The 26,789-nt window shown below is 41.9% G+C and overlaps 1 protein-coding gene across 1 annotated transcript; it reads left to right on the top strand.

Annotated features, from left to right (window-relative positions):
* Nucleotides 1-2,892: 2,892 nt before the first annotated feature.
* Nucleotides 2,893-26,737, top strand: pdss2 (prenyl (decaprenyl) diphosphate synthase, subunit 2). The gene is made up of 8 exons (XM_030771594.1): nucleotides 2,893-3,531; nucleotides 9,453-9,587; nucleotides 15,717-15,915; nucleotides 21,871-21,945; nucleotides 23,314-23,475; nucleotides 23,885-24,013; nucleotides 24,678-24,713; nucleotides 26,195-26,737. The coding sequence occupies exons 1-8, from the start codon at nucleotides 3,287-3,289 to the stop codon at nucleotides 26,348-26,350; spliced, it is 1,137 nt and encodes a 378-aa protein (XP_030627454.1). The 5' UTR covers nucleotides 2,893-3,286; the 3' UTR covers nucleotides 26,351-26,737.
* Nucleotides 26,738-26,789: the final 52 nt, after the last annotated feature.

Below are 26,789 nucleotides of genomic sequence, written 5' to 3'. Positions count from 1 at the left end.
TGAATAAGGTGACAGCATGCTTCAGGTATGACTGTAATTCTCCAAGCAATTAATTTCAAGGATCCGAAAATATTTTCCAACAGATGAGACTGCATTTATCTCTAATTGATATGATCCATGTGTTTCAGTTTGAAAGATTACATTCATCTCAGAAATACAGGCAAAACATGAGCAGACTTCTAAACAGCAATCTAGTTGTTTTAGCAGTCCTACTTCAGTTCAGTAAACTGTCATTTGCAATCAATTATAACCTACTCAAAGGGGAGCATACAGTATCAAGCTTTAAATATCCTTAGTCTGTTGTATGATCTGTACCTGTGCAGTTTTAGTATGTTATTATGTAAAGAATGTGTGCGCTATACAAGATGTTCATTTCAGTTGAAGAGTCAGTCCCCAGGAGACATGGAATTGTTTTCATTCTCAGACAAAAAAGCTTAATGAAGAAAGAAGTACCAAACAGTTTATAGGTAAATACTCCTACACTGTGTGATGGCATTGATTGGTCAAATGACAAGAGATGTTTGATGTAGGGGTTGCAGCTATTTGATGCTATCTTTGATACTCATGAGTTTCCTGAGTCGATTGTCCTTGCCCATGTATAGCAACAAAGAATTCAACGAGATTCAGGACAGAGAGAAGTAAGACTGCTTGTTCCAGAGAAAAGTTGTTAGCTTTAACTCTGAATGATCTCGGCTGATTGGGTTTATGGGAGGAGAATATGGAAAGAGACCCATATCAACCTAAAAACCTGGAGTCTCAGAATCCTCTTGACTGAAACATAAGTCAAGTGATGATGTGTGGAAGGATGCTCTCTAGAGAGGGTACGAAAACATACCAAGGCAGTGTGCTGCTGTATAAAATGTCCAGAGGAACATTTTGGTCTCACATTCCATGTGTTGTTAATTAAAGTAATACGACCCCCAAATAAAAGGTAGAATATACTAAATTTCAAAGGCCACTGCTTGTGTGTGCAATTGTGTGTGTGCATGTGTGTGCTCTGTAGGATTGTTAGAATCTTTACTCAGATCCCTGATCAGCTTTCACTGACTCTTAATTACTGTAGGGTTCAGTTTACCCTACAACTCTGAAACTAGGACTATGGTTTGTCAAGGCCCATACCGTTTTGATTTCTCTGTATTACCTGCAACATATCCAAACACAGCAAATACGTTAGAACAAAAAGAATGAATAGAACAGGTTTGTTCTCTTTTTTAATGTCTCATCATCAAGGAATGTTGCCCGATACACACTGGATGTGAACCAACAATTCCTTTGTTATTCCGCTGATCAGGTGAATCTCATAAGTTCAAGTGTTTCTGGACATGCAGAACAATTTTGATTACTCTAATTTGAAGTTTAAAACTGTTTCAAAGACAGATACACCTGTATTAGCCTACATCTTTTAAAGTCAAAATCAACTCAGAGAACAATGAGAAAAAGAAATATTTCAAGTGTGTGAGTGCATTAAAAAAAAAACAGGAATGTAATTTGGTAAACATCAAATACCTTGTTATCATCATGCAATTAATGCATAACGGCATTTGAAAATTATTGTTTCGGATTCAAGCAGCCTAATGAGTTTGGTGTTTGCCATTTATTATTTTTGCAATTTTAGATGCAATGTCAATAGGAAAAATCCCATGGGAAGGTTCATTCACATGAACAGATATCTGAGATCTGAATCAGAGGGATCATGACTGGAAAAATATTACACAACACTCTCCCAGTGGATTTTTTGTTTCTTAATTGTAACAGAAATGAAATAAATAAGAACCTCACTCCCTTAAAGTTATAATGTCTATCACTGCCTCATTATCATTATCAGTTTGATACAAGTATGCCATGATATGATACTGTAATGAATACAAGTATTGCAATGTGTATGAGCACATTAACCTATTTCCTATTTGTTTAAAATAAACTGCTGACTTTTCAAGGACCATGGAAAGCCATGTTAGTCCATAAATCTTAATGGCTTTTGTGTAATACAGCTAAAGTAGCCCTGGAAATTATATAATTTTGAAGCTCTGATACAATGTATCAAATTACTTACCCAGAGTGATCTAGTGCACATGCACACACATACACACACACGCACACACACACACACACACACACACACACACACACACACACACACACACACATACACACACACACAAGTCACAAAAGTGTTTTAGTGTCTACAGCCACAGCCACAACGTGCATTACAGAAGGTTGTACTTTGTTAGAAAATCAATGACTCTTTATTGTCTTTTAACATTACTGCGGGAACTTACGTTTCTGTGAAATTCCTTTTTCCCCACTTAGTTGACAGTGATACTGTTGTTTTCCCCCTCTTTCTGTACTCTGCAAAGCCCCTGGGACTAATTTGTTTGGCATGCACTCCAACAAGAGGGATTATCAGGAATCTGGTAAAATCACTTTCACGCATGAAGTGCAGGACATATGTTGTTCAAATCATCTGAAAGAAAGCCCCCAAAATATGCAGAGCAATAGGAGACAGTCATGTCAAAAGGCAAAAATAAGCAGAGATGAGCAATAAGAAAAAAATATGCTTAAAAGGGCAAAAATAAGCAGATATAAGCAATAACAGAAATCTGAAAGGAACTCCTATATCATTACATAACACCATCAGGAAAGTGGTTCGGCACTTGTTAACGACTCAAGTTTTCCCTTACTCCTTGACAAGAGAGAAAAAAACTACAACTGATAACATGGACTAACCGCTTAAAACACGGCTTCATACTGTATAACCATTATTGGCATTGAGTTTGTTTATAATTGATTTACGTCCCGCAGCTGGATTACAGCTGAAACAAGCATTTAAGGGTTAAAAGACCTTTCATTTTCACGACCTGCCGTATTACGATTTATCAAAGATGGCGGCACCGGTGCGTCTGTTATAACACCTGGGTTTGTACTGTCACTCTAGAAAGAGTGTGTCAACTAAAAGCTGTCTCGAAGACAGCCAGGGCTTAAATAAAGTGGGACAATTACCGGAGAAGCAGGGACTGAGTTGGACTTAAAAGACTGAGTAGTTAGTTTAATAATGAGGTGACATTGTCGTAAGTGTCAATGACTGCTAGGTAGTTAGCTTGGTAGGAAATTTAGCTGTTAACTAACATGAAGACTATTAGCGTTAACGGTTAAGTGCTGATACATAGTGCAAATAACTATGGCTTTGTTATAAACAGTTTAGTTTGCATAACGTTGTTTAACACTTTGAATTGACCTGTATTTATAACGACTGCCAGTTTGTGAGGATCTTTGAATACTGCTAAAGATGGCAGTGATGTGGTCTCGTCTTACTTGTATTGGATTATTGAGCCGAGGTCAAAGGAATCTAAGCATCTTCTCAAACCCATCGCCCTCGTATTGGAATAAAGTGGTGTCGGACGCTGAGAAGATCGTAGGATATCCGACTTCCTTTATGAGTTTACGCTGCTTGTTGAGTGATGAGCTTAGCAATGTAGCCATGCACGTGAGGAAGCTGGTGGGGACTAAACACCCTCTTCTCAACACAGCAAGGTATGATTCACAGTCCGTGTTTCAGTGGAAAATAATATTTGTCCCAAGTTAAAATGACCCACTGTATGCTTTGCGTCAACCTACTGACCAGGATCGAGTTTCATGACACGCTATAGAATGGAGCTTAGTGTGACCTGAGGACACGCTCCTTACCTACCCTAACAAGGACAACCGTGTCGTGGGTGTGCTCATCCCTACGCAATGTCATTCCATGAAACGTTTTCCCACTTTAAACGTCGGGACACGTTTCTTTACCAGTTACCATACAACAAATTTACTTTATTTCCCAGTCCAATACTGAAATGAACAGTTCGACAAATGGTCCAACCAAGCCTGCATTTTCTTGTCACTCAGTGTATGTCAGTTTATGTGGTGTATATCTAACCCTGCGCTACGGTGAGAATATAACTCAACTGCAAAATAGTGCCGCAAAGTATATTACCTTAATTTAAAACATTTTAGTGTCTGATAATCCGTAGACAGTAGACGATGACGGTTGATTTTGGTTAGGCTACATGTTTGAGGCTGTGTAGTTTAGCAACGGACGAATATCTTTGAAAAGACGATTATCAACAAAAAAAAGTTTTTCTTGGTGTAAAGCGCCTGAATTATTCTTCCTATATTAACACTGACCTGTAAACTTATTTCAGCCTATGACAAACGAAACTATGGCTTACTCTCAAAACCTTGCCAGATAGCAGATTCAACAACTTAAAGTGAACCTAGCCCTGACGGTTCTTTGTGGGACAATCTAGACACTGAGCTGGCTTAACATTGGCAAGTTTGCTGTGTATGTGTCTTAGAGTCCATGGCAGCTTCTGTGAGTCTCTTAAGGCACCTTTAATGGGTCTACAGAACTACAGAGTACTTACTTAAGCATAGACTAGATGTTTGTACTCTGTTCTTACAAATGGTCCAAAACCAAAATTTATTATGTGGAGCTCTAAAAATAGACCCCATAAGGTCTGATGATATTTTCCTGTCATCACAAATGTATGGAGAGAGAGAGAGAGAGTCTGGTCCTCATCTGACCTGTAGTCTGCAGCAATATATTTGGAGTAGTCATGGAATTCAAACATTTGGTATTACCAAGAAGTTTTTTTTCCCTTGGCATTGGTAATACAAACAGAAAGAACAGGCTCCCTCCTGTGGTTTCCAATAGCAACTCCAGCATGTCAGTCTGATTGCCAGATTTGAGCCTGACTGTTTTGCCTACCACCCAGAAAAGCTTGTGACTCTCTATGACAAGCATATGAAGCTATGCTAAAAGAGTAAATGCCCCTGTGTTAACTGTTAACAGGTTCACCTTTTCAAAATACCTGTTCTAGATACAAATGCATTTCAGCACTGCATTTCTTGCATCTTTTACAAGAACTAGGACAGACTACAACTTGAAAATAATGCATATTTTTTTGCGGGTATCCTAATTTGCATTTGGGTTAAGATATGCAATGGAAAAGTTTATCCAAAAAATGTCTCTCCGTCTCTCTGTACTGGTGAAGGAGCCTGATAGCAAGTGTCTGTTCAGATCCTCCAAATTCTGCTGTGAGCTGCTGTGTCTGGACATGTCTGTAGTTTATTCTGGATCTGTTTGGATCATTCAGAGTAGGACATTTGGTAAATAAACCGTTTGTTTATTTGTTTATTTGTTTGTTTATTTAGTCCCAGATAAACATCTCACCCACAAAGATCTTACAGAAGGCAATTTTAAAAGTTACTTCACCTTTATCGTTTGATTCTGTTAACCTGAAAACCTAAGCAGAGGGAGGAAACACTTTACACCTAGTTGGGTGCCCTCCAATGCAGTGACAAAGGGAGAGATGGATGGATGCAGCCAGAGAGAGAGAGAGAGAGAGAGAGAGATCTAGCAATAGAGAAAGAAAGTGAAAGGGTTGGAGAGGAGTGTTTGAAAGAAAGTGGCGGAACCCTATACCACTCTGCAGATGACCGTGCTGGAAACTGTAGCCCAAGGGTGTAATAACCTATACACCTAAATTTGATATGACAATCCATTTGGGTGTTGTAGAGCTAGGGGTGAAGTGAACCTGTCCCTGTCTTATCCCTCTCAGTCAGCGCGACTCGGCAGGCTCCTGTTTCCTCACCACGTCTCCGCCCCCAAGACACGGTGGGGGGGTTAGATAAAAATACCCACAATGGCAGACTGGCAGACCCCGTGCCCGTGTCACTTTTCGGTTTCCCCTTTCTGTTCATTCTTAAAAAACGCGGTTCAGGTTTACCACCGTTGCAGAAGGCAGAGAGCGAGACAACGCAGACGGACACGAGACTGACTGCGGTCGCACTGACTGAGTGGAGACATGCGGGAGGGGAAAGACCTTGACTCCTGCCCCCCCCCACCACCACCCCCGGTACACTGTGTTTTAGCTAAGGGTGTCATTTGCCAAGATGCGGGGCTGTTTTTCTGTGCCCGAATGCATAACTCAATTCAGAGTGTTACTTCACATCATCTAGGAGGGTACATTTGTCACTTCAACCTCCCTCCTGTTGAAAATGTATGTATGTTTTATAAATATGCCTCAGCAGTCCATCTTGCTCTCTTTCTCTCTCTCTTTCTCTCTCTCTCTCTCTCTCTCTCTCTCTCTCTCTCTCTCTCTCTCTCTCTCTCTCTCTCTCTCCCTCCCTCTTGCTGCCCCTCCACCCACTGGCGGCATTTCTCTCTCCCCCTCCCTCCTGCAGTTAGGTGTAAATGATTGATTGATGCGTTGTGGCGTGTAAACTGACATAGACATTACTACTCTGCCTTTTTGCTCTGGTGCTCTGTGCTCCAGTTCCACTGCTTTCAGTGTTTGTCTAGCAGGCTCAGACGAAATTACAAATGAATCTGTGTTTCTCTAACAGCAAGAATAATTCCTTGTCAAGATGGTAGATGGTTAAAGGTAGTCAGGGGCGAAAAAATAATATAAAGGCCCCTTTGATGGTGCATCTGACCTTTTAATGTACTGATAGTGAGTCTGTGAGCTATGGACAGGCAAGAAATGACTTTTCACACTGTTGGATGATGAATTGATACAGTCCTACAGAGGTGTGACCTGTATAATGGTATAATATTGTGTTTGCTGTATATTAATCTGTGATGCAAGAAAACCTGTGCTAATTTATTCTCACTCGTACGTCCAGCGTTGCGATACGGGGATGCGCTTGTGCTCTGTGTTTCGAATGGTCTTGGACTGTTCTCTGTTAACAAAGAGAGTAGGCTTCTCTTTTGACTGCCGTCCCTCAGATCTCCTTTGCTTTCTCTCCCTTTCTCCTGCATCTCTCTCTCTCCCCAATCCCTGCATTTCCCCTTCTCTGCTCGCCATCCATGCCCCCCACCCCCACCCCCCCTTTTTTTTTTATCTCCCTCCTCCCTCTGTCTCACTCTCTTAGTACACGTTCTGGAGTGTTGGGAGGTGGGTGGGGGGCTGTGTGGGGCTGTGTGGGCTGGCAGGAGGGGGGGGGGGGGGGGCGTGGCTGCCCGTGTCATCTTGGCTCTGTAACGACAGTGCTGATTGATGCTGAACAGGACTCCCCGGGGACAGGATTAGGGGCGCTGGTTCTAAGCGTACCCACGGGAATTGTACGCCGTTTCATCACCACAACAGCGATGACGGCGGCTCGACCTCTGCTCTGTGTTTGCGTGCGCGAGAGGCAGCCGATCGATATAGTCGTGCTGCCTGCAAACGAGACGTGATCACTACCTCCACCCAGGTTGTCGCGTTTACTCAGATGTGATGACTTGTTTTTTTTTACTTTAAGTGGTTGCTACACATTTTGTTGCAACCTTTTACGTAACTCTTGCAGGCTGCAATAATCCCCAGACCGTATGGTTCCAAGTATTCACAGGTCGGCTGTAAAGAGCAACTAACTCTCTTCTTGCTACTGTCGCCCTGAGTCCACTAAAGGAGCGGCAGACCTCATTGCTCGGTTCACAGAGGTGATAGTTCCTATGGAAACCCTGCCACATCAGGTAGAACAGGATAAGTAACTTTTAATACCCGTAGCCTAACCCACTCGTGACGTGCCAGATATCAAATGGACACCTCTGTGAACACAGGAGGCCTCATTTGTTGAGGAATAAAAGAAAAGGTTTATGAAAAGGTGAGAGATGAATGAAAAATAACAACAAAAAAAGAACCTTGAGGCCCTGTACCCTTTGACAGTTTTGCCATTGTAAGTGGTAGAAAACGTTTGATGACAGAATTTCAGTTTTCATGCAATGATACGAGTTTGAAAGGTTGGCAGGTTGAAGAGAAAGTCACCCCCGTGGCTGTGTTGAAATGCATCTGGAATAATCTTTGACAAGGCAGCAAATTAATGACGATCTTGAAAGGCATTTCTCTTTTTGTGTTGACCCCTAGCTCAGAGTCTCCCTCTAGGAGCTGCAATTAGCAAGCCTGTTTGCCTCGTTTCGAACCGAGAGAGAATTAAAGCCGTCTTTTCGAGGGTGGGTGTGCTAGAAACGAAGCAAAGTGTTTCACCCCTGGAGTGTGCCAGTCAGGGCTACGTACGGCCTCATTAGACCAGCATTCCACGCATCTTATTTCCATACAATTACCGAAAGAAGTAAAAAGACATTCCGAACACTAAGAGACTTGGCTGTCATTTTAGCAAGGAGACCCAAACCCGGGTTTAGCACTTATTTTCTACCCCTATAGGATCCCCAGCCAAAGTGAGAATTTGGAATACGTGTCCCTCGAGTCCATACAATGTGGTTGAGTCGATGCTGTTGGCCGCTGTTTGGTCCCAGATGAATGCGGGAGCAAATCCGAACCATTTTCATGCGTAGATCACTTTAATCCTTGCGCGAGCTCGTCCATTACGGTTTTCCAAACTGGACACTGAAAAGTTATTTTAGTGAAATCTTCAGTTGAATATTCCATTTCCTTTCACAAGATACACTGTGCCGTTAAATTACAAATTACACACTTATCTCAGCCTCAAAATCAGCCTGTTTTTTTTTTTTTTTTTTTTTTTTTTTTTTTTGGGTCCTGTCAGTTTCATTCACCATTCTTAATTGGATAATTTTTCCAAGTCGATTAACACCCTCTGTATATCACAGGCTCAAAGTCTAAATTTGGTGATGTTAAATGGATTTTTTTTTTGCTTCTTTTTACTGGATATTGTATTACCCTTATGACTTGATGACTGAATTGATTGAAATGGCTTTTCCAAGTTGCACAATACGCCACTTTTTGATGAAATACAGAAGTGCATTTGAAGGCCACCAAGATTAACTAGATTTTCCCAGAAATAATTTTTTGCTTAATGTAATTGCACAGCTGTAAAAACCTTTTTTGTTGATTACCCAAGTCATAGACATTTTTGAGTGCGTATTACTCATCCTTCCCAGGACGCTTTTTTGTTTCCCTAAAATGTTGCGTGGTTTGGGCATTTATTAGATTCTCTTGTAAACGAAGACAGCCTGGAACAACCCTCCAACCTTCACCATGTTCTCTCTCTCTCTTTTTTTTTTTTTTGTTTTGTTTCTTTCTCTATACACTCCCATCTCACTCACAGTCTATTGGTAGCCCTCCTTCCATTTAATGATACATTTTATTACCTTGGAATAAAAAAAAACAAATATATATATTGTTTGGTCTGTGGGATAGTTGAGAATGTGTAAAACTGTGCCTTTCCTTCCTTTGAGTGATACATTTTGGTACTTTGGTTTACCAAATTGTGGTTTAGTCTGTGGCAGATTAAAGATGATGTGAAACCCTGTCTAGTTCATCTCTATCATATCTGAAGCACTTGAAATAGTGGTAGCCATTTTGACATTAACTCTTCAGACAGGCTCTATTCAGAGAGACCATACAGACCCCTTCCATAATCTAAATCTCATATTGTATACAAAGAAATATATTTGTTAATAGTTATTAATATGAATATGTTTAAGTACATTTATTTCTTTGTAATGTTTTCAGGGGGTTTGTGTATGAGAGCAGAAATAACCTGCAGATGAGGGGACTGGTGGTTCTCCTCATGTCCAAAGCCGCTGGTCCGAGCCCTGCTGCGTCCGAGCAGTTACTGCCAGACATGGTCAGTGGGATCTACCCCAGGTAATCCACTCCACAATCTTCTCATTTACCTCGAGGAAACGAAAAATCCTGCGTGTTCAAAGTGTCCGTCTAATTTAACAAAGGAAAATTCATGTCTAATCAACTAATCACTTTTTTTTTTTTTCAAGGTAAAGTAACTTCTTAGTGATTATGATAATGAGTAATCTAATCTGCCAAGGGTGATTACCTAATTTACCTCAAGCGTTATTGCGTTCTGCCTATTATGAAAATATTTATTACCAGGGTAAATTCTCTATTTAATTTGATTTGGGATATTCCTGTAAAGCCCTGTTTACACAGGCCTGGCAGTACAGAAGGACAGTGATGTTAAGACTCTCATTGGAACAGTTCAGACTGGGCTTTATGGTAATCCCTCTCAATTGCTGAGAGGGCCATTTCTCATCTCTTTGGCTGTGGTGCACGCATTTGTTGGTCCTGCAGTAAATGACCTAGATTTTTTTTTTTTTGCCGTTGTGTAGCTTAACTAGCCAATATTACTTTTTAAAATGATCTGTCATTGAGTTTGGGTTTGCTCTAGTTAGCGTGCTAGCTGTCATTTTATTCGCAGTTTTTAGACTTACGGTGCATCTTTCATACTGTGTTATTTCAATGTATGATTATGCTTAACGAAAAATTAGTCTTTTGCAAAGTCTGTCATGTAAATAATAAAAATAAATCAAATGTCAAATATATAATCTGCCACAGTTTGTAAATTTGAGGTATTTGAAGGGTAAGTATCACATCAATTATAAATGTTTGCAGCAGATAGGATATTTGTGTGATGCAGTGTGATTTCTTGAAATTACTCTATTTTGTTGTGACTTATTGACGAAGTCCTTCCAAAATTGTTAAGTACTTCCAAACCAAGTGGTGGTTAATGTTGTTCAACATGAGATTAATATTAAAACACAAAAGCTTTCCAATAAAATAAGTAATGAATCTGATTTAGTCTGACCACTTTAGGCTTCCAAGATCTTTGAATCGACTGACCCACTTACTTCATGAAATGCTTTTAAGAGCAGGTTAGAAATTCACGGACAACCAAAAAGATTGTTGTTTTTTGTTTTTTTTGTTTTTTTTTTCTTTGGGCCAATTTGTTTCTCAGTCTTGGCAGTGCATCAGCAGGTGGAACTTGATTAAACATCAGAACTTCAGCCCTTACTGCTGGCATTTTACAAAGAGCAGGCAGCAGGAGGGGGGTACGGGACAGGATACAGAACGCTGTTCATTTGAAGAAATGGAAGATATCTGGATTCAGGAGAAAGATCGTGAAACTCTTGCTGTTTTTATTACCAAAAACAGATTCTACATCCACCCCCTTCTCTCTCTCTCCCTCTCTCTCCCTCTCTCTCCCTCTCTCTCTCTCTCTCTCTCTCTCTCTCTCTCTCTGTGAGTGCTCCGGGTGAAGCCGCTGATTTGAAGCGGAGCCAGAGGCGCTAAACAACTCACAGCTCAGCTCATTAGTGAGTGTAATTGTCACCTCACACCGGCTGGTCATTTGGCTCGGGGAGAACCGCGAGGACCCGCGCGGCTCAGCCAACAACATAGATTTTTCAGTCGGAGCGAGCGAGAGCAGGGAGGGGAGGGAGGGAGTGAGAGAGGAGAAGAGAGATGGCAGCTTGTCGACCCGTTTGAATAACGTCGTCGCAAATTCTGTGTGAGGGAAAGTTTCAAAGAGGGAGGAGGCTGGTTTTTATGGAAACACTTTAGTTGTTGGTGACAAATGTAGTTTTGAGTTGTATTTAAATGGCGATGAAAAAACAAAAATAGCTCGAACGCGTTTCACTGTTCTGACAAACCCATACAGGTTTGCTTTTTTGTTTAGGTGTGGAACAGAGTGACAGTATAAGGTCATATTTTGCCGTTCTGTTCCCTTACAGGTATCTTTTAATATCATACCACTTTCATGAAGTACCTCTTTAATAAGTACATAGTGGAGATTTGCCTATGAAGTGCCAAATGACCCACCCAGGATAATATTGTTTTATTGGCTGAGAGTGACCCGCCCCACCATGAGCCCTAACAGAGGAGTGATGTGCATGCTTGACTCTTTCATTCATGTTTCATAGCCCTCCACTGGACTGTCTCTCTTCACCACACCACACTCCTATTCATATCCTGTTTCCGATGACATCGCTGTTTGTCTCTCTCACACACACACGCACACGCACACACACGCACACGCACACACACGCACACACGCCCGCTCCTAGCCACACACACACACAGACTGGCTCTGAAGGAATGCTGCTCAAAACAGGCAATTTCGTGTGTATGCGGATCATTTCAGGACCGAGCCAAGCAGTTACCAGAAGTGGCTGTTGTGTTTGGCAGGGTGTGTTTGGAGCTTCTGAATGAACCCTTTCTTGCTGTGCGCTGGCTCAGGGAAAGAAAGTGTCAAATTGGGTGAGAGGAGGGACCTGACACTCATCACCGCAGTTCTTTACCTGCTCCCATACGTTTTGGTCCACCCCCCCCCCCCCCCCCTCACTCACGCCGTCTCCGGGCAACACGTTCGCCTTGCAACACAGCCGCGCCTCTGTTGCTGGACCTTGAGGAAGTGACTAGGTTCTTCCAGAACTCGTACCCGGCTATTGCACTGACAGGCTAGTTTTTTTTTTTTTTGGTTTTCCCTTACAGACCTCAGAGTGTCTGTTTACACACCAGATGTGTGTATGCGTATGTGTCCCTGCAAATCCTAATTGTCTTCAGTCTAGACACAGACACAAATGCACACTCATTATCTTTCTATAACTCTTCCTCTTGTTTTGTCCTTAAACTCATGTGGTCTCTCTCACCCACATCCACTCAAGCAGACTCACAGGGTCACTGGTGCCGCCTCATACGGAGGCTTATTTACACACACAGATGTCTCGTGAAACAGCAGTTGAATTGTAAAGCTGTCTCTTCACGTTTTAAGAAATATCCGAGTGAAATGCGAGACGGCGCATATTTCTACACGAAACACAGTTTCCCACAATGCAAACTTCTGCTTGTGACTGTGGTTCTCTCTGAATTGCTTTTGTGCGGTCTTGTACTTTAGCTTCTATAAAATATTGTCGTTGCTGTTTACGTTGTCTGTCCAATCTAGTTAATTCTGGATCCTGCGAGTCTAACATCAGCACCGATGTATTATTTGAACAGACAGGTCAAAGCGCTGACATGAAAACGTTGTGTGTACAACACGGTGAAACGTCGATGTCTATAGTTTGCACGTATTCTTTTATACTCTGAATGCTTAATGAAGTTGGCAGAGCGCGCAGAGTAGTAATTAAACGACACAAAGGACTTCATGATGTCTCATAAACAAGGCTTTTATGCTTTCCTCTGCCTCCATTACGAGTCTGATACCCTTGTTTGTGAATTAGTCTTGTCGAGCTATGTACGACCACCGAAATATCACATCGGCGTGATGCGTGGTGTAGTTGTGAATACGTGCATGTTACCTTCAGTTGCACCCATCTCTTGCTCTTTCTTTCTCCCTCCATCTCTCTCCCTCTCTCTCCCTCTCTCTCTCTCTCGCTCTCTCGTGTGCTTGCTCTCTCTGGGATCATTAAGTGCTGTTCTGATGGGGCGACTGATTGATAACCCAGTGAAATGCTCCCCACCCCTTTGACATGCAGCATTTGTAAAATGTCTCAGGCTTCACCAGTGCTGTCTGATGGCCCACCACGGCTGGCGGGAGACGCTGTGTGTAATAAGGTGCGTGTAGGAGCAATCAGAAGGCAGATAGAAAACGGGGGGAAAAGAAAGACAAGAGAGTACATTGTTTATGTTTATGTGAAAGTGTATCTGTTGAAGATGTGATTTATCGTGACTGATGGCACTTAACAGTGAGAGACATCCAGAGGGGAATGAGAGAGGCGGATTTGCGCCCCTGTCGGTCTACATTCAATGAACTTGAATGCACTCGAAGATATCACTTTAAACTGAAATGTGCACGCGATCCCTGTGCTTTTAACTATGCATCTTGAATTGGTTTCTCTAGAAGAGCTGCCCTTATCAAGCCAGAAGAGATTCAGCGTCACGCTTTTGGTCATAAAATTGGAACGCAGCTGTGTTTAGTCGTACATTTGTTCACCACTTGGGGCACTATACTGTCTGTTTGGAGGATTATCCCTTTAATGCTGCATCAGGACTGGACAAAACCTTGTTTCTTTCTTAACTGTTCACATATTCATATTATGGTGTGGACCTCTCCAGCATTTTGGGAGCCACTGGGGCTGTACTCAGTTTTGAAAGAGATGATTGGGCATGTGAATAGCCACTTTTTGCCTCTCTTTTGCCTGGCAGTCAGATGTATTAACAGATGTTAAATGAGAAACTCCTGTGGAGATGTAACATTGAGCAGAATTTATGTGTGTAGTGATGGATCCATTCCCCTCATCATTAGCAGTAACGATGTGTAGTTGTACTTAACAGTAACTGATAAGGTGAACTCCAAGGTTACTGACTTATTAACATGGTCGAAAACAAAGCATATCAGAACAAATGCAGCTCTCTTTCTCTCACACCTGTACACGCGCACACACACACACACACACACACACACACACACACACACATATCCACAACCTCATCCACATCCGCATTCACATACGCACATAAACTTAGAGCTGCATTTCAGGGTTAAAGCTACTGAGAAAATGGAGCAGAATGAGGGAAATGGGCGTGTCAGGGGGGCAGAACTCCTCAGCACGATTGCATTGGTTGCTATGCAACTGAGTGTCAGAGCTATTTATAAATCCTAGGCTGCTCCTCCCACTGGCTCCAGCAGGGCTGATCCTGCATGCTGAATTTGGGAGAATGGGCAAAGATTCCTCAGCATAATTTTGCAGGTGGTCTTCCAGTCAACATGGAATGGACATAACCACAGTTACCTTATTTTTTTTCTCTCTCTCTCTCGACCTTTTTTTTTTCTTTTTTTTTTTTTTTGAGTTGTCTTTAAAAGACTAAAAAGCAAAAGAAAACAACAACAAAAGAAATGTCTCATAAAACAAAAGTTGAAAATTTTCAATGGCGTCTTGTGTATCCAATACTGCCTCTTGTCAGTGCTTTGGAACGACAGCCTGGTGTTTAAAGTGGACAGGTCTCTGGGAGGGCGTTAGTAAAAGGGGACAGATGCCACTCCTTTGAACAATGCTGGCACAATGGATGTGATTAAACAGCCGGGGGGGGGGGGGGGCTGAAAAAAAAAAAAAAGAGAGAGAGAGAGAGAACATTAGTGTAGTTTTAATAACGACTCAGAACAACTGCGGCACCTTGCAATTACCTGTGCTCAGAGCTGCCCCTGGACGCAAATGGCCGTTATGGTCGGCTGACAGGCGGACGGAGGAGAATTATCTCATCAGGGTGCTTTCTCACCCTCTGAAAGATGTCTAAGTGGCCATCAGCAGCCACATACCTCCCCTGACAGATTTTCTCATCTCGGGTGGGGTGGGGATGGGGGGTGGGGGTAGGGGGTAGGGGGGCAGCCGTCAGCGCAATTCCGAACAGAGAGAAAACCTGATTATGGCTGTGAATTGACTGAATCAACATTTGATTATAGTTTCCGCCCATTGTAGGAAAAGCACGTTCTCACAGGACAATTTTGGATCCTTTCTCTGATGATCATCAGGGGCTGTTATTTCTAATACTTGTTATGGCCACGAGCACCTATGATCTTTACTCGCCCTCTTTTTCCACTGTCAACTCATTATTTCACCTCTTCCAAAATGAAGCTTTTGTGGGCATTGGTGCAGGGTTTGAGAGATTGAGAAAGTGACTCATAATAGATGTGATTGCAAAACTTAGTTCCTAATTAGTTCCTCTCAATATGTTCAGCACCCAAGAGTGGAGAAAACAGGTTTGTGGATAATAGTAAAAAAAAAAAAAGAACAACTGAAAATCTGATAAATTTTCAACGCCCCTGTTTCATTGAGAGGACATGAAATCAGAATTTGACTCAGATTTATTGTAACAACTTGATCAGATTCACCAATTTCGAACCAGTCGACCAATTTCCACCTACGCTGGAAACGACACTTTGGAAGTAACGGTTGATTCCTTGACCAAGAATTCCTCTGTGTGAGCAGGTTTGTACTTTCACAATGTAAATGTAACTGATGGTGTGTCTCTCGTCTTTTCCAGTCAGAGGAACCTGGCAGAGATCACGGAGCTCATCCACACTGCTTTCCTGGTGCATCGTGGGATAGTTAACCTTAAGGAGTGGACCAACTCGGATGGTCCGCTCAAGGACATGCAGTTTGGAAACAAGATGGCGGTCTTGAGCGGAGACTTTCTGCTAGCCAATGCTTGCACCGGATTGGCTCAGCTCAATAACACTAAGGTAAAGGAACGTCCAAAAATGGCACGTCTTCATTTTTCATTGGATTTAGTGATTTTTGTCCCATTTTGTCAGCATTTCCAATCAGTGCTGACATTGATGCTTAGACCACGATAATTGTTTTTGCAACTCATAAAACAACCGCGGTGGCGCATATCAAGTTATTTACTTGTAAACAGAACGTGTCAGAAGTGGCTATCGGAGGAACCGTAATGTGTAGCTAAAGGCTAGAGACATTACTACTTTGACCAGCGCGCAGCCGATACATAGCGGGTAAATTCCACACATAGTTAATGAGGACATTAAGATGGAGGTTTATGATAACTGAAAGTGTCTGGCTCAAGTTGAATGTCTGGCGATGCCAAATCTTCCGCGATGTGGCGCAAAATATCGACTGGTGCCTCAGCAGCATTTAACAATGAGTTCAACAGTACTCACCACAGCTATCTGTGTCTATTTCTCTCTGACCAGTACTTATCGATTCCCCCAACAAATCAATTCCTGCTTCAGCTGTCGCACACCCACATGTGCGCACACGCACACACACACACACACACACACACACACACACACTCTCACGCTCATACATTCAGACAATAATGAAGATCTGGAGATTCTTGTATTCACTTTTAAATGCATCATAACAGACACCTCATCTGGAGAAATGTCCTCAGAAAATGTGTTCATGTGTTCTCCTAAGAAAGCAAAACCTACTTGCAGTCGCTTAATGTTTGATTGACAGCCTGTCTCTCGGTGGCCTCCGCCTAAATCTCCATCCGGTTGTTTGCACAGCCTTCAGAGGATGGCGCCATATGTTTCAGACACTCCTCATTAAGCTCCACTGCTATCAAGGGGGTTAATTAGCTAACAATTCACATAACTATCTTGGCAAATGAAGTCAAGTGCCATTAAGTGACATAGGATGATATGAATGCTTATGGCAGGTGTCATATCATCTTAGAGGAGGAACTGGTTGGAGGATGGTAACCATTGTACAGGGGATTGCTCTGTCATGTTGCTCAGAAATGAAGTAATGTTGGCAGGAAGGGGACATTGTGGAGAAAGATTGGAGAGCTTGCTCTGTGTGTGTTTGTGTGTGTTTGTGTGTGTGTGTGTGTGTGTGTCCCCGTTTGTCCCTCTGTCTGTCTCTCTGTCTATGTCTGTGTGAAAGAGCTTGAGCACTAGAATGGCACAAATAATTTGTCACTCATTATCCCATGCACATGGGCTTGCTTTCTCTCTCTCTCTCTCTCTCTTACTCTCTCTCTCTAGCACACACACACACACACACACACACACACACACATGCATACACACACGCATATACACACACACCAGGAGGTTGTGTGCTGACAGGATCTGTCACCAGGCTGAGCCTCTAGAATATGCCTCTCCCTGCGGTTGAAAATAAACACATTTCCCCCTGGCTTTGCACTGGCCAGAACACCCTCAGCCCCTTTAACACAAAACTCAAGCTCACCAAAGGGTCAGCATGAGGTTAGATGGATCTGGAGTATTCCTGAAATTCCTCATCTTCCCTGTCGCTCGAGATGCAACACACGCACGGGAACACATTAATGTTACCGGTTATCTATATAGAGTTTGTTATAAAACAGTGACATGGAAACTTGTACGTAGGGTGTTAAAGTAGCACACAGGTATAATTAGTAACATCAGTCAAATGACCATTAATCAAATGGTTATCATATATTCAGATTCAGTTATCTGCTACCTCAGTTATTTAGTAATTACTCATTTAACCCTCTTGCACCCCTTTAGATTTTTTTTTTCCTGATATTAAATTAAGAGAAAATTTTGTTCCTCGTCACACTGTTTCGGTGCCTCTAAGATAAACTCACAAATATCTGCTAAATCTCTTCAGTACTTTGTAAACCTTTTGGAGGGAAGATAATCAAATTGGTGCTTGAACTCCTCCTTACCTGCTGCAAAATTGTAGAGAAGTTACACTGGGTTCCTGTAAGCATAAGTCACTGCAGCAAAGTGAGTGTGGAGACTGAGGAGTGCGGCAGAGCTGCTTCTGCTTTAGCAAAGAGGAGAAGGTGGTTGCAGGGACATTACTAGGACGTCCCCTGGTGGTGGTGATATGGAATTGTTCCCTCGAGGCTCCGGAGAGCTCAAGTTCATGGCTGGCTCCTAGTGTGTCACCAGGCTTAAGTCCCATCCAGCCGCATATACCAAAGACATTCGATTCTGGCTTAAGTACATGTGTGGCGTAAAGCAACTGATAAAAACAGGAAGGTGTTTATTTGTAAAGTGTATATATATATATATCTATATCTATATATATGTCTACATATAATATATATATATTTTTTAAATATATATTTTTTTTAATGGATATCAACATGATTTGGATTTATAAAGGTTTTTCAATAAACCCAGTCCTGTTTTCCTCATTTTGTGTAGCATGGCATAGGTCATGTAATGTAACTGAAGAACATAAGGCAGTTAGAAGTTCACTAAGAGTGAGAGTGTTCGCTCTATGAAACTGTACCTCACTACTTGATGTGTACTGGGCCATGCTGAAAAGAGGTTTGCTCAACTCCTTTCCTGCCTTGTCAGTGTTTTAGATAGATGGATGATCCAGCTGATGATAAATGACAGTCTGAGGAAACACAGAAACACTTAGTGATTGTCGTTAGAATATATATTTCTATGAAAAAAGCTTAAACTCCGTTAAATATCATCTTTAAATATCATTAACACACAAGCTAATAAGCAGGACCTGATAGAAAAAAAAGTCTGTGAAGACTTTAAAAAAAAAAAAAGAAAAAAAAAGTGTTTTTGCAGATTAAACAATTGGCGAGCTCTCTGGCAAAATGTGTCCGTCCATACATCCACGTACTGTCATAACAAAACTAAACATATGGTTTTGCAATACTCTTGACAGTTACGGTAGCGCACAGACGAAACAAACTCTTCATTAATGAAATCTGTGTGAATGAGGTTTGACCCTAAGATGGCGTTAGGCTGAGAGTATAGTGGAGAGTAGACTGAGCTTTTTATTTAATATCTTTTTTTTTTTTTTTTTAGCGGTTGATTGATCTGTATTATGTGTCCTGGCCTTGAGTGGGATCCTGGCTCGGCACTAGTGTAAACGGTAAGGGGAGACGACGAGGTCGACTCGCCCCCCCCCCCCCCCCCCCCCCCCCTCACAGACCTGTTGGCGAAACGCGATCTGCCTGGATTTGGGAATGAGACTGGGTGTAGGGAGGGGGGCTTATCTGATACTTTCCAAAAAAAGCCCCCCCCCCACTCCTCTTGAACACACACACACACACACACACACACACACACACACACACACACTGTTTGCTTCATTCTCAGCCCTTAGCAAAGACAGCACATCTGGTAACACTGTAGGGGCATTGTCCTTTTTGGGCCCCTTTGGCAGAGGAGTCGGGTTGCCTCAATATTTCCTCAAGGATCCGGTTACCCAGAGGACGGAGAAAGAGAGATGGAGAAAAAGAGCCGTGTTACGGAATATGAAAAAGAGCGTCTGGCTTTAATGAAGCCGCAGACTTCCCCGCTGTTTGTGTACGTTGCCCGTCGACATGCGTTTGAACAACTGATTTCTTCAGAGATGATAAAAACAGTTGTTGAATGAGGTGAGCGGTACAGGCAGAAGTGTATGGGGATTGCCTAGGAGACAGCAGACGCCGGGTAATTAGAGGACACTCGACACGTCTGGCTATTTAACGTCACTGGGATTTGCACTGATGTGAAAAGAAAAATGATTTGAATGACCGACCCCTTCAGGAATGGGTTGGCAACTACATCCGTGTTTTCAGACCAACTCAGGGACGAGGACACAAACGGCTGACTTGTCTACCGTATAATCGGTAAAACGTCTGTCGTTAAACCACAATCACTGAACGGCTCCTCTTTAAGAGATGAATTATGCATAGATCAGTGTGAACTTCTCTTTTCTCTCTCTCTCTCTCTCCGCCACACTGTCTTTGTGGTAGGTAAGGCCTCTGAAGGATTTAGGCTCTCTCAGTCACATTCAGTTATTCACTATATGGACTATTCAAAAACACACAATATGAACAGCACAAAAGTATGCCCACACACACACACCCACACGCATACTTGCACTTCTATCTTTGTGAGGACACTCATTGACATAAGGCATTCCCTAGATCCTTATCCTAACCTTAACCATCACAACTAAATGACTAACCTCAACCCTTACCCTAACCTAAACCTAATTCTAACCTGAACCCTAAAACCAAGTCTTAACCCTCAAACAGCCCTGTGAAGAAGTGAGGACCAGCCAAAAAATGTCCTCGCTCTGTTGGTTAAAAACTTGTTCTGGTCCTCACTATGTAGCAATTACAAGCGCGCACACACACACACACACACACACACATATACACACACACACACGCACGCACACACACAAATACAAGAGAGCTGAGCAAGTGAGGCAGGAATCTCCTGTGAGATTTCAGTTTGTTTGTTTTCTTAAAGATGCTTTTAGCAATTCCCTGTTGGGGAAAAGCATCAAAGGTATTTTTTTTTCCTTCATTGCTCTGTTTCATTTCAGCGAGTCAGAGGGATTTTGAATATCCTCTTCTCGTACTCTAGCACTTACACACCGACTCCCGTTCTCACACGTTCTCTTCATCGGTCCATTTCTGGAGGCCGCCGGCGTCTCCCATCATCACCGCTTTGTGAGATTATGCATAATCATGTTTGTATTCTCTCAGGAGTGTTTGTGCATGGGTTTGTGTGAGCGTGTGTGTGTGTGTGAGCGTGTGTGTGTGTGCGAGCGTGTGTGTGTGATAGCGTGTTTATGTAAGTGTTTCTTTTGATGCTCGTTCCTACTGCATAGCTGTCAAATCTGGTCGCGCAGGCATCTCGCACGTTGTTGTGAGGCGGAGTGAGAGAGGGCCGTGGTTTTGTCCAGGGAGGAAAATGTCATAAACACTGACGTGTAACGTAGTGTCTGTGTAGTGGGTGTGTTTCTACCAGATGTCAGGAGCCTCATTAACCCCTCAACTCTCTGGACCTCTTTCTGTTTTGACTCGCCATCTGCTTTTCAGCTGCGAGCCGGTCACCCAATCCGCCCTCCCGATACAGTTTTGACACAGGGTGAATTGCTATAAATATACCCCAGATTAACAAAGCGTCCCCTGAATCTGGACTCTGCAAACACCGCGGCGCTTTTACCGATCGCCTCTCCATAATCACCTGCTGGTGCCTAGGGCAGGGCAGGTGTGCTTAATGGCCACCATAACGCCCAATTAACAACAACTAGAGAGGGGGTGGGAAAGCTTGTCTGAAATAAAGAGGAAAAAAAAAACACTGCCTCTGGTGCTTTTTAATAAGGGGTGCTTTGTCAGTTCAAGGCCATGTTCCCAATATGCTACCAGAATTTTGCTTTCTTTCCAGTGTTCATTTTTTTTTTTTTTAATATTTCATTTTTGTATCAAGTTGGGAGTCTGGATTTTTCTGGATAATAATTAGCAACCACTGCCTACTGTCCTCTGTAGTATTACTCCACAGAGTTCAGGCTCTGTCCATTTTTCATCAGAGTTTTTGTACAATGCAGTTCACACCAGGCTCTAATGAAGCCAAACTGTAGTATTAATCAGAGGTGGCAAAAGTAAAAGAAGAAGTACTCTTGCTAAAAAAAAAAAAAAAAAAGCACCATCTAAGTGGAGTTAAACTGAAAAAATTAAACTGTGAGTGACTATTTTACTCTTATTTTTCGGGAGGGACATTTTAACTCTACCTAGAGTAATTTTTTTTTTTTTTAGCAAAAGTGCTTCTACTTTTACTTTTTCCACTTCTGGCATTAATACCTGTATAGAGCCAAGAAGCGATGCATTGAGCTGAATTATAGGACACTGCAAAATGTGTTAACAAATGTTGAATTTTGTGACAAAATCGGCTTCTGAGAGCCTGGTATGTAATGGTACTGTGTGACAGGTGGTGGAGCTGATCTCGAGTGCCATTGGAGACTTGGTGCAGGGAATCTACCACGAAAACTCCAACAGCACAGAGGTAAGGCCTGATGAACTACTGTCACAACAGGTTTTGTATACAACTGAAAAATGCACAAGACATTGGATAGTCGTGATGTGTTGCAGCTCTGTCAGCCTAGGAGGTAACAGTTTATTCTGTTGCTCTTTGTTTAAGTTGTTGACGTATGTGTTATGGTGACTTATCGCATCGTTTTGTCAGGCTTTGTGAGGAATTCTGGTCAGGTATATTCCTTTTAATTCATGCGGTGTTAGGGAGCAACGCAGGCCTACGTTTTTTTTTCTTTTTACTGTGTCAAAAACAGTACATTTCTTCTTCTCTTTGAATTTTATTTCAGATTTGAGAAAAGTTTATGCCACATTAGTTTATTCCTTCACTTATTTGAACATTTAAACCGTAATGAATTACTTAATTAACGGAATCAATAGTTTTTATTAAAAGGAGTCAACCAGTCAAGACATTTTGGTGAGCAGATATGACTGTGGTAGAGCGATACTCTAACTCTTCATGTTCACTGACTTGATATTTTGTTTTCCCCCCTCCCACACACTTGAGGTTTCACAGTGCTTCTCAAACAAATGAGTCGTATTAAATAATGAATGAAAACAAAAGTTTTGTCTGTGATGTAGCAGATATGTATGTCCGGACGAATTTCCTTCTGGATGTAAGGCAATTATTTCTGACAGGGAACGAGGGGTTCGGATTTCACCACACCCCTTTTAGAGGAGAGAATTCCGAGCAGAGCTCAGCATCGCTTTTCTCCCTCGAACCGGGCTCAAGTTTCACCACCCCTTAACTCCTCCTGATTCTTTTCTTGTTGTTTATTTTCTATATCTTTGGAAGGAAGTTGGTATTTGTTTTTTTTTTTCCAGAAATCCAGAGCATCAGGTAGTCTAGCTCGATCCTCTTTTTAATTTAATTTTTGAGGTGAAACACTGAAACCCAAAGTGTCTAAACCCTTTTCATTAGTTTTTGTTATTTTATATCAGTGAACCATAGAAACAGCACAACAAGCTCCAGGCACATACTGGTCATTGGTTTGTGGGGTTAGATTAGGTACAGTTTGTGTGGTTTACCAGATGGGATGGAAAGTGCTGGTCGTAGATGGTAAAGACTGATGTGTAAGCAGAACCTAAAACAGTCTCATGGTGTTGCATGTCTCATTAAACACTGAATGTTGATATGCTGAGGATTAAGTGGTGTGCTTGTTAACGTAATACTTTGGGTTGTTTCCAACCCTTTTCACAGCTTTCTGTCAGCAGAGGAATATTGAAACACATGAAACGTCATCTACATGCTTCGGACACTATAATGTTAATTCTTCATATCAAATCCAGTTAATGCTTACAATTCTGCATTTCATCTTTACCCCTTGGTCTGTGTTTGAAGGAGAGCAATCTTACTGTGGCCTCATGGGAAGACCAGACGTTTCTGTCCCATGGTGCTTTGCTTGCGAAAAGCTGTCAAGCTGCCATGGAGTTGGCCAAACATGACAAAGAGGCACAGACCCTGGCATTCCAATATGGCAAACACCTGGCACTCGGACACAAGGTGAGCAGCTGACTGCACCGTATTGCAAAACTTATCTCTTTATTGTGTGTGTCTCAGATACAATTTCCCAGCATTTTGCAGTCCTGGTCATAGGATAGCAATTGAAAATGTTACCACAATGGTTAGGAGTGGGTTTAAACTTAAAACATGAACTCTGAGTAATAAGTAAGATACGATAATGCAATAAATTTATGAACGTCTGTCAAGTATATTATTAGGACTACTGTTACATGCACAAAACTAGTTTTAGCACTCAAGGGAGGAGCTATTCTAAAAAATCGTACTATTTCCAGTTAACATATTATCAGCAACAAAAACTACATGTGTTTTCCAAGAGTTCGTTGATGTTTTTTTCTTTTGTTTGTTTGGTTTTTTTTTTACTTTGTTTTTATGGAATTCTGTACTTTAGGTGAACTCTGACCTCCAGCCATTTGTGAAGAGAGGTACAGATCCAGTGCCGTTCAGTTTAGACTCAGCTCCTGTGGTTTTCCACAGGCAGATAGTCGGACCAGAGAGATGGCTACAACAGCTCCAGCAGGTACTGAACTTCTCATCTCCACGTGCCTGCATACTTCATATTTCATAATCTCCACTTTCACCAATTGGCATTATATTTATTTGAAAGCTGAACTCTTACTTCCTAAGGTTCAGGCAAAATAAATACAAAATAGGTTTTCACATTGTATGATCCCAGTTGAGATTTAGATGTATGCATCCATCATTTAGATGTATCCATCCATCATTACGATAAGAAATGTAGTCGTATTTGACATCAAGAATAAACAAGAAAACGTATCTACGGTGTATTTGTAAAATCAGAGTTTTAAAGATTATTGTTTTTATAGTAATTTGTCATGAGCCATAAGGTTAATCAAATCAATGGAGCAAAGACTTATCATATACAATTGCACTGTTTTGCGCAGTGTCAGACTACAGTGGTTCATTTGTGAAGTAATGGCATAGCGGAAAGATTAGCTGGGATAAAGAGGTCTTTAGTTTTTAGCATCAGTGCTGCTTAATTACAGTGCAATTGATACCATCTCCCTGTAATGAGTTAAACTGGTATTTAACTCCTAATTAAACCTTATCAATATAATCTTAACATGAGCATATTCACTGAGGATAAAATGGCATTTAGAGTCAGGCTAACACTGAAACAGGAATCAATCACTATTGGATCTTCTCTTTTTCTCTTTGCTCAGGTTAAAACCATTACGAGGCAAATGGATCACACTAAGGTGAGGGACTGCTCTTTTTTTTCTGAAGTCTGTGGCATTGATGAATAGCAGTGGTTCCATGTTGTTGTCTGGGAGGGCTCTGTTTTGCGACTTACTTGTTAGTGGAACTACAGTCTGCCAAAAAGGCAGACCTCAGACAGATAACCAATGTCATAACCCAACCCAGCGCTCTTTGGAGAAAATCCTCAGTTTATCACAGAGCATCTCAGTGTTAGCCAGATATCAGAATATATCATTCAGCACGCACAGTCATCTGGTGTTAGCCATTTGAAAGCATTCAGTGGAGGCTGGCACTCGGAATGGCTGATCTGTGGTCAGGAGACATGAAGGGGATGTAGCTCGTAGGATGTCTTAGAGGTGAGAGCAACTTATCTTTTCACTGTAACCGATAGCAAGTTTGGAAATTTGGCTTCCAAAGTCAGATGGACAAGAGAGAAAGGGAGACAGATGGAGGGAGGTGAGAGAAAGAGAGAGAGAGAGAGAGAGAGAGAGAGAGAGAGAGAGAGAGAGAGAGAGAGACAGGGAGAGCATAAGGATCTCAGGTGGCTTGGGAAACTGGATCGTGGGGGATTGAGTACCAAGGCCTATTTGTGGAGGAGACAGAGAGACTGTGTGACAGTGGCATCGGTTTGGAGGATCTCCTTTACTAGGAAAGGGACACAAGGCAAAGACACACTACTTTTCACCGACTTGTTATTGAGCTTTTATGAATGTGTTTTAAGCATTAAAGAAGTCCGGTGAGACTTGAATTTGAAGAATGCTGTGACGACTGAAGATAAAAGTTGATTTTCTGGCTAAAGAAAGTTTTAGAAAAACTACGTTCATCTTCGAAAGTTTAAAACCTCTGTTCTAGTGTGAACAATGAAGTTTGTTTTTAAAAGTGGTTCAGAAAAGTAGCAGAGGATCCAGCAGGGAAGGAAAGCCCATGTAGTATTTCAGCTGCTACTGAAGTCTGCTTCCACTGCAGGCCCCCTGCTTTCTCTCTGTCTCCTTCACCACCCTGATCTCTCCATCCTTCCACGGTTTTGCCCTTTAAAAGGGTCTGTGTGCCCATGTAGTGAAGTGTAACTGTAGCTCTCGACTGCTGTTTTAGACACAGAGCCCAGGGGGGCTTTTCAGCACAACTTGTTCCAGAATTCATTTGGTAAATGGCCCACAGCAGAACATGTCCTGACAGAGAAAGACCGGGGCCACATCAAAAGTGCCCTATCTGTGTGTGTGTGTGTGTGTGTGTGCATGTGTGTGTGTGTGTATGTCCACGTGCATGGAATTATGAATGTACAATATAATTTGAATGTGGTAGAATATACGGACATACACTTGATCAGTATTACCCCAAAATATACACAATTAATCATACACTGATAAGTTTAAAAGAAGATCTGTGTTTCAGTGTAACGATCATTAAAGGATATGACTGAAATTCCTTCTTTTATAATTGTTTTAATTCATCATAAACTGCTCTCATCTCTCCTCAACAGCTATGGGAAGCAATTAAATCAGAAAAAGGGGTGAGCCAAGCTGTCGACCTGTGCTGTTACCACGGTAACAAAGCACTGGAAGCCATCAAGCGGTTCCCCCCATCCGAAGCACGCTCTGCATTGGAAAACATTGCTTGTGCAGTTACCAAGTTCTGAACCAGGTCAAGTCAGCCAAATTTGGAAAACATCCCCTGTAACTGATATCTATTGTTAATCTTTCAGAATCTGTTGGGCTTGATTCTCTCAAATCAGGTGTTGTTGAAAACCACCTGTGTTGTCATTTAGACTTATTGAAAAGTTTTGGTTTTACTTGGCTGCTTAACTTGATTCAATGAAACTAGATTCTGCTGAACCATATTTTGGTGAACGCAACCTATTTTAATATTCTTATTGTGCTGGAGATTTTATAACTGTCATGTAACTGTTATATAACTGTTACAATCTTGTAATTTACCATAAAGGAATTGTCTCCTTCACTGCCCAAGTTATTTGTTGTCTCAAAAAAGTGGTATTGCTCTTACAGTAAAAACCAAGAAAGCTTAAGTTTGAAATGAATCTGTTCTTCGTGGCTGTGACTTTAAAATATCATACGGTT

The sequence above is a fragment of the Chanos chanos genome, chromosome 4 (genome assembly GCF_902362185.1).
Source record: "Chanos chanos chromosome 4, fChaCha1.1, whole genome shotgun sequence".
Lineage (NCBI taxonomy): Eukaryota > Metazoa > Chordata > Actinopteri > Gonorynchiformes > Chanidae > Chanos > Chanos chanos.
The sequence above is the reverse complement of the archived record's forward strand: the minus strand, read 5'-3'. Positions and strand labels throughout refer to the sequence as shown.

What these genes read in the sequence shown, in the direction of transcription:
- pdss2 (XM_030771594.1), top strand. Translation starts at nt 3,287, where the DNA reads ATGGCAGTGATGTGGTCTCGTCTTACTTGTATTGGATTATTGAGCCGA. An exon ending in GTCAGTGGGATCTACCCCAG is followed by an intron (nt 9,588 to 15,716) that starts GTAATCCACTCC and finishes CGTCTTTTCCAG; the next exon opens with TCAGAGGAACCTGGCAGAGA. An exon ending in GGCTACAACAGCTCCAGCAG is followed by an intron (nt 24,014 to 24,677) that starts GTACTGAACTTC and finishes CTCTTTGCTCAG; the next exon opens with GTTAAAACCATTACGAGGCA.